This window comes from Neophocaena asiaeorientalis, unplaced genomic scaffold (assembly GCF_003031525.2).
Source record: "Neophocaena asiaeorientalis asiaeorientalis breed wild unplaced genomic scaffold, Neophocaena_asiaeorientalis_V1.1 scaffold503, whole genome shotgun sequence".
NCBI lineage: Eukaryota > Metazoa > Chordata > Mammalia > Artiodactyla > Phocoenidae > Neophocaena > Neophocaena asiaeorientalis.
The window spans coordinates 1,811,677-1,824,914 of NW_020173710.1; the positions used below are offsets into that span (position 1 = coordinate 1,811,677).

General features: G+C 45.2%; 1 protein-coding gene across 5 annotated transcripts in view; it reads left to right on the top strand.

Moving 5' to 3' along the window:
- Positions 1–10,314, top strand: part of LONRF3 (LON peptidase N-terminal domain and ring finger 3) — a 36,731-nt gene extending 26,417 nt beyond the window's left edge. For 2 of the 5 annotated variants that reach the window (XM_024750590.1, XM_024750594.1), the window contains 4 exons: positions 554–712; positions 1,302–1,482; positions 2,498–2,647; positions 5,704–10,314. In XM_024750590.1, the coding sequence (XP_024606358.1) occupies positions 554–712; positions 1,302–1,482; positions 2,498–2,647; positions 5,704–5,859 (646 nt within the window). In that variant the 3' untranslated portion in view covers positions 5,860–10,314. Of the gene's footprint in view, positions 1–553; positions 713–1,301; positions 1,483–2,497; positions 2,648–3,753; positions 5,683–5,703 lie in introns of those variants that run through there. The other 3 variants (XM_024750592.1, XM_024750595.1, XM_024750593.1) reach the window with 2 other exon arrangements.
- Positions 10,315–13,238: the final 2,924 nt, after the last annotated feature.

Below are 13,238 nucleotides of genomic sequence, written 5' to 3' on the forward strand. Positions count from 1 at the left end.
CGGTGATTCTGCTGCACACGCAGGAGTGTTTGAACATCACTGGGCTAGATGACTCTTGCCCTCCACTGCTCCCTCCTCCTCCCAGCTGGGCCTGCCATGCAGATCCTCTGGGGGCTTTGCAAATATGTGAGATGTTCACGGGGGTCTTGCAGAGATTTTCCTACCGTTCCTTTGGAGAGCTGGGTCCACTTTTACCACCCTTCCCCATACTGCCAGCAAGACACCTGGAGAGATTGTTTGGAGTGGAGAGCATGAAAGAAAGAAAGAAAAGTATGAGGTATAACTATCACCGACAATGTTAAGGTACTAGAGAACTTCATTACCCAAATTAGAATGTGTAGAAGGTCAATTTTAATCGTAGCCCTTAGGCTAACCTGTGCACCGGATAATGGGATTCAGCCCACTGCACCAGATGCATTTTGGTATTTTTTTATCAGCCTCAACTTGATGTCTCCTTGCCTTCCTGCGGGGGAACCACATGGTGAAATTTGGCCAACCTTTCTGTGTTCTGCTTCAATGCTGTGAGATGCATGTCCTTTGCTCTTCCTGACAGCTTAAATAAGAACGTGCCTATTTTCGTGTGTACCATGGCATATCCCACGGTTCCTTGTCCCCTGCACATCTTTGAGCCTTGTTACCGTCTGATGATTCGTAGATGCATTGAGACAGGCACACGACAGTTTGGCATGTGCCTTGGAGATCCTGTCAAAAGGTAAGTGAGGAGCTATGCAAGTAAAGGGAGGTTGGGTGGAAAGGGTTTTTTGTTTTACTTTGGGGCCCTCCCAGGAGCATTTGTAAGGATCAGGGTCCCTCTGGCCCCTAGTTTACCGTGTGAGAGGCTGCCTGTTTAAAGGAACCCCAGGATCAACCTTTTGTTAAACAGGTGGTATATAGTCTAAAACGTGTTTTATAGGAGTGTGGTCCCTGGAGTCAAACTGCCTGGGTTCATATTCTGGCTCCATCCTTGGAGCAAGTTTGACTTCGGGCAAGTTACTGAACCTTCGGTGACTCAGTTTCCTTATCTGTAAAGTGGGTACAATAATAGTGCCTACCTCGTTGGGTTTGTTGGGAGGATTGGTGAGTTAATAATGCACATAAAGTACTGAGCACAGTACAATAAATGGTAGCAGTTACACATTAAAATTTTTTCTCATACAGGCACTGCCTGTGGTGTTATTGCAGCCATAGACCCTGGGACAGGCAAGGAGGCGGAAGTCCCTCAAGGCCCAGCATGGGGTTATAAAAATGGGGGGAGGTGCGCAGGCCAGGGAAACAGCTCATCAAGAATTTACTTTCTTGAGTCCATTCCCCATAAACAGGTTTGCAGAATATGGCTGCATCCTAGAGATCAGAAATGTTCAATTCTTTGCTGATGGCCGCTCAGTGGTCGACAGCATAGGCAAGAGGCGCTTCAAGGTCCTCCATCAGGGCCAGCGGGATGGTTACAACACAGCTGACATCGAGTACATTGAAGACCAAAAGGTGAGGGTGGCCAGTGCCACGAATCCTGAAGCCAAGCTAGCCCTGTAGCTTGGCAGACCAAGATGATCGCAAAAGGATTTCTGGGCATGGGTGGGGGCCTTGGGATTTCTCACCGATTTGCTGCTGCCACATTGAGTGCTGCCAGGTTGCTGTTCGATTGTGGAATGGCAGTGATTGCGCCCCTTGTCTGGGCTTTCCCTGCTTAGTTGCTGATTTATATTCATGCATAAGAGATGCCAAGCCAGGCCAACCCTGGGGCCCATTCAGCATAGGAGTTAGGTCTCTGCCAGGGATGCCAAGATCCGGAGCTGGATCTATACATATGTATTTTATTTTTTGCTTTATTTATATTTTAAACCTTTTTCTTTTGAGATAATTGTAGATTCACATGCACGTGTCTGTTTTTAAATGTGCAGCCTGGCCAAGAGCCCTTCCCAATAATGCATCATCCCGTAAGGCAGAAAGATGACATGTCCAGTTAATCCTTGGTTTTCTGAACTAACGGGTAGAAGGAGAGGTAAATGATCCCATAAGCGTTTATATTTACATTCACTACATAGTACACGATTAATAAACATTTGCTCAACGAATAAATGTATTTGACTTGGAAGATAAAGTTACATACGGAGACACAGACACTGCTCCCTCTCTTCCCGGGGAGCAGCGGGAAAGCAGATGTTTAAAAAATGAAAAGGAGAGAGGCGTGAACAAGCACAACCTAGTTTAACAGCACGCCTCCACTCAGGCCAGTTAGCATCACTGGTTTTCTATATGTCTGGCTGTTTCAGCTCATTTGCCCAGCTGAACCTTTCTGTGTCCTCCACCCTCAGCAATATTTACACACAGTCCACCCTCTGGCTGAGGAGCCTTTCGCATACTACACAGGAGAAAGCCAAGAAGGGCAGGTCTTCCCGTAGGATGACAGGATGGATGCTCAAATAGGCAGGTGTCAAAAGGGGCTCTAGGCATGAGGGAGAAGGTACAGAATGCTTCACTTCCACTTTGATACTTTCAGGTTCAAGGAGAGGATTGTGCTGAGCTCATGGGATTACATAACTGTGTCTATGAGCAAGCGTCATCATGGTTTCATTCACTCAAATCATCTCTGAAGAATCGGATACTCAATCATTTTGGTCCAATGCCAGAGAAAGATGCTGATCCCCAGGTATATGAAAATGTCTCTTTGTAATCAGTCACCCCCACCAGATGAGAGAGCCTAGGGTTTGTGATTAGATGCTTGTGTGGTTTCCACCCAGCAAACTTAGCGTAGAGAGGAAGATGGATCCGAATCGGTCTTGTTTGGCCGGGCAGTAGGCATCATGGGTAAGAACAAAAGGACCCCAAATCAGAACTGGAGGAACTAAAGTAAAGCAGTAGGAACTTGGATCCAAGACAGGTTTTAAGAGATTAGTTAAGTGAGAGGATGGGAACACAGGCACCATCAACAGAAGAACCTTTAATTGTGAGTCCAGATTCCCACCATGATGATGCGTTAGGGTGACAAGATTCACAAAAGGCCAGGCTTAAGAGAAGGGTACCTAGGGAGCTGAGACCAAAGGCTGCCACTTCCTGGAGGCTTCATAACTCTCTCCCTGATTGCTGCAGGAGCAAGGAGTGAGGAGCTAGGGCCAGCCGCCTTACAGGCTTCCAACTGCAGGATCACAGAAACCTTTCACCCCCAGGTCCCTCCACGCTTAGCCCTGCAGGTCCAGACCCCTGCCATTGTCCTCATCAGGGATGAACAAGTTTTCCTGAGACAACTGACCCAATCCTTAAATTTACCCTTGGCTGAGTTATACTAGAAAAGAGTTCATTAGATTCTACTGGATCAGTCTATTTCCCGGAGGGACAGGTCCATTTGAGAGATCAAGCTGCAGATCTGAAGCTCTCCAGGAAAGTGGAGATAGTTAAGTTTCACCAAGCTTTGTTTGCCTGGTGTACATCGGGGAATACTCTCTCTAGGACAAGGCTGGAGATATCTTAGTCAAATATTTTCCCACCATCACCTTTCCACATTCTGACCTGGTTCCTACATAATCGCCTCCATAACTTCCTTGATTCTTTCCCTGTACTCATTCCTGACTTTATCACAATAGTAAAATAGAATATGTGTATTCTGACTTCCATGCCAAAAAACTGGTCCTACTTACCTCTCTAGCTGTGTGACCTCGGCTAAGTCCTTTCCCCTTTCTGACTTTTTCGCCCATCTCTGAAATAAGGGAGGTAGACGAGGAGGTGTCTAAAGTCCCTTCTTCCTCTTGCGTTCCGAAGCTGTAAAACACCAGTCTGTTCCCTAATGCGCTGCATCGTGAATGTTGGAGGGAGAAAGGCCATTGCTTCCAGATGATCCAGCTCCTGGCTCTGGGCCACTGTGACTCAGGACTACGGCAGAGCTCTGAGAAACCTCATGGTCAAGCTGAATGTTCCCCTTCATCTTCTGGAAAGCATTCTCCCCTAGTCAGGCAGAAGATAGCGATCGGCAATGGTAACAGCATCTTCCACAGGACAAAACACAGGTGCCACCGTGTGATTCATAAGGGCTCGGTGACACAGAAAGCCAAAATCTTGGGTTTCATTTCACTTCTTATTAGGACTGTTGCTTTGGCAACAGCAGCAGCAGAAAAAATAAAACCCATCCAGTTTGATGGAGTCAGTGCTGTAGCCCCAGCGGTCCCGTCAATAAGAATGTTCTAAGCCTCCGCAAGAGGTTTCTTAGGAACCACCACGTGTATTCACATCAGCTTAAACATCTTTGTTAATGATCCTGGGAAATACAGTTCAGGATATGGCGATCTAACGTTCAGAACTCATCATAGGAGGGATAACACGTTACAGACTGCAGTGAGGGACAAAAAGAATCCAAATGGAGCTAGAGGCACAGAGAAGCAAAGAGGCAGTGAAGGTTGTGGGAGAATCAGGTGACCAGTTTGGAAGCAAACAATCCCGCGTGTAGAATGTGGTTCTCTGCAGTCCTAAAGCCAACCTTCTGAAGGGTGTGGGCAGAAAGCTCCTTTGGGGCTTAGCAGGAAATTAAGTCACCAGTGTCTGCAATGTGTACCTGGGACGCTGCTGACAAACAATTTTGTTGCAGGATCACTGTAGGATAGGGAAGCTCTTTATTAGAGGAAACCTGGGATGGAATATATTTCTATGTGACTGTGTTTTCCAATTGGGATTTTTGCGAAGTGGGATTGCTGTGCTTTGGGGCTGTGAATCATAGGCTCTGGTTTTAGGGGAGAAGCTAGCCGTGGCCCCGTTTAGTGAGCTGGCATATGTGGACTCTGTTGCCTTCAGCCAGAAACAGGGAAATGGAGGTAAGAGACATGCAAAAGCCTAAGGGGTCATGAGAACTGCAGACCCATATGCTCTACGCCTCAGGCCAGAGGGCCTAAACAGAATCTAAGAGGTGGAAGAGGCTGAGTAGCTGTCTCTCAGTATCCATGGGGGTTTGTTTCTAGGAGGCCCCATGGATACCAAAATCCCTTCTGTAAAATTATGTAGTGCTATGAGTACAGTCAGCCCTCTGCGTCTACAGGCTTCACATCTACAGATTCAACCAACCAGTTTTGATCCATAGTTGGTTGAATCCACAGATATGGAGGGCCAACGGTAGTAGACAGTTCAGCTTGTAAAATCACACTGGCTAGAAGGTGTGGTGTATTTGTTAGGAAATTGATGTGTTTGTTTTAACCACTACCCAAAATAACTGTAGCTTAAACTAGATAGAGAGTGTAAGTCATAGAGATGGAGGGCTGGGGCATCCCTGTTCCGTGAGATCACTCGGACCCAGGCTCCTTCCTGACAAAGCCCTTTGAGTGTTGCCCTCATCCTCCTGATTGAAGAAGGCTGATCATCAGCATGTCTGTGTTCTAGCTAGGGGAAGGGGAGAGAAAGAGGAAAGTGAGGGTGCATGCCCCTTTCCCAGAGCATGGCCTAGAAGTTCCACTTATCACTGCCTTTTACATCTCCTTAGCCAGGACTTCGTCTTATGGCCTCACCTAGCTGCAAGGGAGGCTGAGAAACGTAGCCTTCCCACCCCCACCCCCTGGGTGGCTGTATGCCCAGCTAAGATAAAGGGAAATAGAGATGGGGGGTAATTAGCAGTCCCTGCCACACACGGAAGCAGTTTTCCACCTGGGATGTTTCCTGGCAACTTTGGAAGCCTACAGGCTAGGATCACTTGCACAGGAATAAGACGAACCCATTGCATTTCTCTTGCAGATCAACCCCAATGGCCCGGCCTGGTGCTGGTGGACATTAGCGGTTCTTCCGTTGGAAAGCCGAGCTCAGCTCCCGTTCCTAGCCATGAGGTCCCTAAAGGATAGACTGAACGGTATTCGGCGAGTCCTGGCCTTTATATCCCGAAACCAAAACTAGTGAGTGGATTGCTGAGAAGGAGCTCCCATGCTCCCCTCCCCACCGTGGGGGAGTCATCTTGTAAATATACCTAATCGCAATAACATCTTAGAAAGGAGTATCAAACAGAGGCATTAGCCTGCTATTGATCAGAAGGAAATTAAGTGGAAAGACCAAAAGAATGTGACCTGTTTGAAACTTTCTTTCTTAAGATGCTTCTTGACATGCTGCACAGCTACATGCACAGCAGAGGTTGTGTCTACGAGCCCAGAAGAAAAAAAATTTTCTCAAAGTTTAAAGTGATCTTGCGTTAATTTTCTGTCTTTCATAGACGAATGACTGTGTGGTTGAAATGTGATGCCCAGTTACTAATCATGTTGCTGCGTTATTTCACTGACTTTTGAGGTGTCATTCCAAATGGTTCATACTTTATATAGCATCGTGTAAAATAGTGTTCATACTTTCTTCTGTGTTAATAATTTATTTTCTGCGCTACCGTATCCTTCTTTGCTACATGTATGTTTGTAACGATTCAAGTGGGCATCACTGAAAACTACTGCTTTATTTATTGATGTGGTTTACCATGTACCTAGGGGGAAGTAACAATACCAGAAATGTGCAATTTCTGCTTTAACGGTTTTTGCTACATTTGATCCCAGTTCTTGAACCATCTTTGTATCTATCCCATTGGATGCTTAAAGGAAGTTCAGAATCATGCCAAGATCATCTATCCTTACAGATTCTATTCTGCTTTCAGTTTGAATCCAACAATATAAAAGACTTAAGGGATTTGGCATAGGTTGTGGAATAAGCCAGGGTACAATAAAAGTAATCCATTTTCTATGTGTCATACAGAGCCAGGAGAAGGAATTATTTTCCTGGAATCAAGAGAGGAATTAGAGGAGTGTCTTCTATTACAATCTCTTATAGGCATTTATTTCAGCAATCTAATTACATCTTAATTTCTCCCCAGGGCAGTTAGTAATGGGACTTTCAGGCAGGATAATATTTAACCCTTCAGAGGTTTTCAGTCTGGCGTGTCACAGCCATGCCCAGCTAGCCTCCATACATCACCTCTTCTCAGGGTTCTGAGGATCAGGGCCTGGCTAGCGTGTGTGCAAACACTTGATGAAGGACGGTTCATTATTAAAAGTGTAAAGAAGCCAGGAAAGAGGGTAGAACCCTTTAAGAAACCCTCAAACTATCTTTTTGGCTTTTAAATCTTTTCAAAGGAAGCCATTAATCCATGATTTTACCTAAACACGGTCTTTCCTCCTCACTGAGATGGGCCAAAGATTTCAATACAGGGGAAGAATAGTGGTAAAGGGGGTAAGAGTGAGGTCTTGTTTAGCTTGCTTAGTGCCAGTTTGATTTCTTTAGTGCCAGGACAACCTGAAAACAGGAGTGTTATAATGACAGAGTGAAAAGATTAGGACAGCGAAGAAGTGAATCGTGTTGTTCCTACCTTCATGCAAATTATCCTCCCCCCATGTGACTCTGGACAGCTGCAGTGCGAGACTCACACACAGCCCATCCACTCTGTTCCCGCTAGAGGTTAATGCCTCAAGTAATCAGTCTGACTTCTTCCATCACCACCTGTGGCCAGAAACAGAAAAGGGAGAATGAGATGATCCAGGCAACAAAAAAGAGATTCATGTAAGCAGAAACCAAATAACCTTTTCTGCACTTTCTTAATGAACACCGTGTTGTCAGAACATTATGTTACCAGGTTTGATGTTTGGAGCCCAACTGGGCTGGTAAAGAATGGAAGCATAGGCGTGGTTACTGCCTAAGCAAACTCTGCAAGGCTCAGGTAGGAGGAGATGAAAGGCTCCCTCTCCCACCTGGTGCCCAACCATGTGGTCATAACGCAGTCCTAGGACAGTAATTTCCTACTGTCTAGTGTAAATGCAAGAAAGAAAAGGGTCATAAGTGTCTTGGATTGCTAGATGTGTTACTTTTGTGATTTCACTTTTTCTGAGCACCAGTTTGTCAACTAGCAAGTGGTGGGGATAAATACTGCACGTAGGGTTCTTATAACATCACATGAGATAATATATATACATCACTTAGCATAGTGCCTAGCACATAGGAGTCATTCAACAAATAGTAGCTATGATTAGATTATTCATAGTTACAGAATATCATCAGGGGACTACATTGGCGTAAAACCCTGCCTTTACACACAATACCCATTTCCAATTCCTTTAACCTTGGTTGGGGGAATCCACACCTCTGATTTTCAGACCATAACTTGATGAAATATTTACATGTAATGCCTTTGGGGGCCAAGTCTGTTTGGGAAAATGAAAAGACTGGAAGACAAATTAGGGTCAGAGGTAAGGGAGAATCCCATACCAGCAAATTTTTCCTCTTTCAAGAGGGCTAAAAATTAGTGTTGTTTGGAGGTCTAGAATTTCTGATATAACGAAAGCCTTAAGTTCTAGCTCCATTAGAATAACCATCTCATCACTTCCTGCTCTCCAAAATGTATAAAATTCCACATCATAGAATATTTCACGTTGATAAGAGAGGACCTAACTCCAGCAAATGTAGCTTGGCTAGGCAGAATTGCACTTTTCTCTCAGTAGCCTGGATACACATTTGGACTGTTTCACATGTTTTACAGCAAGCTTTTGTTTCAGTAGTGGTGGGAGGCAAAGTGCAAGGCTAAGCCTTGGCTTTCTTTGATATGTACTTGAATGGGGTAATCAATTGGACATGACTATTTCACTGCTTGTAAATTGATTTTGCTGCAAAGCTTGGGAATAAAGAGTATACACAGGAAAAACATAAAGTTAAATCTAGGCCAGAAGGACAAGACTTCCCCCTTGGTAGTTAGTGCCATTTATTCAGCTAATTTTCCTGTTTATTGTGATTTACCTAGTCTTTTCCTAGTAGGTTATTTTCTGTGTGTGTGTGTGTGTGTGTGTGTGTGTATATAGGTGTATGTGTGTATGTATATAGATGTGTGTGTGTGTGTGTGTGTGTATATATATATATATATATATATGAGTGTGTTTGTGTATATATGTACATGTGTGTATATATATTAGGTACCAAGCAGACATTACGCCTTTCTGCTTCGTACTGTACTATTGCTGCTAGCTAATAACCAGCAAAATGTAGAAAATGAAAAATGATAAAACTAATTTTCTGTAGACAACTTGGAGAAAAGAGTGCTTGCTCCTTACTCAGTGGGGTAGAGAACTGACTGTGTCAACAGTTTGCCTTTTCTGAAGGCCGACTGCTTCTAGCCCCTTGCTGCTGCAGCATGCTGGGACTCATGGAATCACTGCACATGTGGCCCTTCCAGTTCTGCCTGTGGAGCCGGACTGGGCTCAGATAGTCCCCTGTGGCTGGCTGTTGGAGCAGTGGAGCTCTGAGGCTGGTTCACAGCACTCAGAAGTCTCTTACTGTCAATAGATCGCATACTGTTGATGGACTGGAACCCGCTGGGGCCTGTGTTTCCCCTCACCAACTCCATTTCCAAGATGGGAGTTTTATTCAGGGACTCATTCCTTGAGTTCCCAACATGTTGACTTTGCATCCATTTCTGTTTCCTAAGGCAGAATCATAGCAGAGATATGTAATCGAGATGCAAATAGAAGGCAGCCCAAATAAGGGGAAAGGACAGATTTTCAGCCCATTCTTGGGCTTGAGGAATGAGGTTTTGATTTGATAGAAGACAGTTCTGAGAAGCAGCCAGCTGCATGGGCTGCAACTTGTGGCCTTTCCTGAGTGCAGAAAGAAGGAAAAGGAGCCAAGTAAAATGTACACGTTTGGTTCCTCTTAGAATGATAGCTCCCACTGTCCGACTATTTAATAATCTGGATTATGCACATCCAGAGGTGAAATGAAGACATTTTCCTTTACAAATGGGTATTTTCAAATGAGCTAAATTAACCTTGAGAGAGAAGTGCCTGTAATCTCTGTTCCTGGTGTCATTTTCAAGCTTTTGCTTCGTGACTGTGTTAGCCATTTAAAGTTTACAAAGCAACACTGTAGCTTATGCATCATTTTAAAACTTGCTTGACATTTATCTATAGTCAAAGCAAAAATAATAAACAACAACAAAATCAAAGGAGAGCAAATAGTTCAATGTGGCATCGTAAGCTTATTAGATAAACTAGTTCCGTCATTTTATGCAGCTCTCAGTAATGCCAGGATTAAAATATCCAGCAAGCCATTTAAACAGTGGCAAATGTGTCTTTGTGTTTGTAATTCCAGTTGTTTGTTAAGCAGCCATTTTACTCTTGCACTGTAATGAGCTGAAAGGGGAATTAAGATAATGCTTTTTTTTCCTTCCCATATTGCTATTCAACTACCTCTATATGCTTGATGTCTCTTTAGGGTCTTCTTTACTCTAAATCTGTACAAAAGAAGTTTCAGCTCATCTATGTTGTAATAACAATGTGATATAGACAGTCTCTGTGAAAGCTTGTTGTTCATTAAAAAATGTTTCCTGTTGTCTCACTTTGTATCTAACACAACTCTACCCATACTTTAGGGAAAGAATTGCCCAAATAACTTCAGTTTTTTTTGTTTTGTTTTTTTTTACGTGGGCCTCTCACTGCTGTGGCCTCTCCCGTTGCGGAGCACAGGCTCCGGACGCGCAGGCTCAGCGGCCATGGCTCACGGGCCCAGCCGCTCCGCGGCATGTGGGATCTTCCCGGGCCGGGACACGAACCCGTGTCCCCTGCATCGGCAGGCAGAGTCTCAACCACTGCGCCACCAGGGAAGCCCAGTATCTTTTTGATGGAAGCTGAATAGAAAGGAAAGGGATCAGAACATCTATTTTGTTCTTGTTCCTATTGGTTGTAATACATTTGACCAGGAGATCTTCCGAGGAAATAGACCTGCACTCAGAAAGCAAGCTCTTACGTATGTGACAGTGAGGCAGGTGTGAACTGATTAAACTAATTGTTTAAAAATGCACCAGGAAAGCTTGTTGTTACTAATTATATTGAACCTTTTTGCTAATAATCTGCCCCTACTTTATTTGTCAATCCATTCATATATTGAGTTTGCTTAAAGCAGAGCGCACTACCTACTCTGTTTTCTTTGGCATGATAAAATGTTCATGAAAGCAAATTACACGTTTTATTTCAATTAAATGGTTTCTCGACAATAGGCTAAAGCTAAGGCCCACAGCATGAACCCTTTGACAGGAAAATTGGTAAAATTGACTAGGGCAATGAGCAATGTCGACTGAGCTGACTGTGGCACGAGAGCTTCAGCAACATCTCACCTCCTTTACAGTACAGATGTTAGTCTCGTGCCATTGAGGACTTTACACAGGTTCTATTTTACCACTGAAGAAAAAAAGACATAGGAGTAAAACAATTTAAAAACAAAATGATAGAACACTCCACTTGGGCCTGACCTTGTTCTTTGTAACAGGATCTTTCAGGTAGTTGAGAAAAATCAGAACTCCTGCCAACCAGGGCCCAGAGGGGATGCTTGGCTCTGTTGGACTTCGCCCTTCTGTGCCTCGTCTGCTACTGTCTGGTTCTCATGAGATAGAGCACACGCTGGCCAAAGGCACAATCTTCCCTCCGAGGCAGTTCTTCTGCCCAGAATGCCTGCCTAATCCTTTCTGGAGAACTGGATTGGATCATCGAAAAAGAAGGTCTTGTTTGAGCAAAGCCAAAGCCAACACTTGCTGCTTCCTCTCCTCTGGGATCCACCCTTTGAGTTCTCCAGGGCCAAAGATGCCTCCCTAGAAGGAACTCCCAGTCTCAAAATAAGATAGGAGCAAGAGAAGGGAAGGACAAATGCCCTAAATCCACAGGCTCTCAGATGTTTAAACATTTCCTTCCCCTCTTATGTTTTATGAGTTCTTAACTCCAGGAGGGGCTGAGGTGGGATGATGGGAAGGGGGTGGTGTCAATACTTTCCATATTGGCTTCTTCCAGGCAGTGCAGAAGCTTCCCAGCCAGACTTGTCCATGGTCAGCCCAGTGCAGAGCCATGCCTTGGTCAAGGCAGAAGAGCGGAGGCCCCAAGGAGCCCTGCTTCTGGATCTCGGAGCCCACCTCTCCCACCCTTTGTAGTTTTCTGCCGATTTCCCCATTTCAACTGATCCTCCCATTGACTGGCCACCCACGTTTACTGTCCACTTATACACATGTATTAGCCAGTTGTCATTGTTGCATTAGAAAGCCCTGAAAAACCCTTTCCTCTGCTTATTGAAGTGTTGCCCTCTAGCCCTCCTGCAGAACACCACCTACCTCCCAGTAAGGCAATATCAACAATTTCTGGAAACCACAAGGGCAATGAAATTAAGTCCCCAAATAGCTTACTTAACAGAAGTCCAGTTTCGCTATAAAAATCTTGGTTCTCTTGGATATTAGAGGTGCGTTACGGAAATACTCAGCACGGTCTCGGGAACAGGGGAGATCACTGCCCCCTTTGACCCATCAGGACGCCCATTGCCACACCTGGCGTGCAACTGCATCCTCAGGACCACGTACTCCTCCTGCAAGCCCGTGAGCACTTTCGTAAGAGGACCAGGGAGGAGGGCTAGGGAAGCATGAAGTCCACAAATGGAGTTAAGCTCTTCAGTTCCGGCAGTCTACAGGGATGAGTTCCAACTGGTGGGAGGGAAGGAGGGAGGGAAAGAAGGGTGTGGAAATGGTTAATCATGACAAATGAAGTGACTTCCTTTTCACCGCCTTCTAGACAGAACTTCAGGCATCCTCTTCTCATGGTGACTGGATTTGATCTTCCATCCTGATTGGGGATGCCACTTATGTCCAAACCAAGACTGCAGTCATGTCTTCAGGAAGCAATGACTGTCACGTTCTTAAACCCTTAGGCATTCAAAGACCCTGCTAACGTGCACTGAGTGTCTCCTGCATGCCACGCTCTTTTCTAGGTTTTTAAGTATTTAGCTTCTTGTGGGATCCTCCCTATGACCTAGGAAGTAGCTCTCTAGTTCCATGTTACAGGGGAGTAAACTGAAGCACATGACTTACCTAGGGTCATACAGACTAAAACCTGGGCAGTGTGATTCCAGAGCCCACACCCTTAACCAGTATTATGGGCTGCCCACCATGCGGTCCGACGGACCCAGGAGAACAACTCAGCTGGTGGATACTCGGCTGGGGAACCTGCAGTAAGGGGGACAGTAAAAGAGCAGTTCCCACTTACCAAATGTGAGCAATGTGATGGGTGCTGTGCTTCACATTATCTTGTTGGTCCTGAGGTAGGTGCTGTTATCACCCGGAAAAATAAAGCAACTTGTTGAAGGCCACGCAGCTGGGAGGCAGGGAGGCTGGGCTTGGGATCCAGGCTGTCTCACTCCACAGTCGTTAGACTGCGTCTCATGAAGCCCACCGCTCTCACTTCTCGGGCCTTGGGTTTGCTGTATTCCCACCACTGCCTCCCCACCCCCAC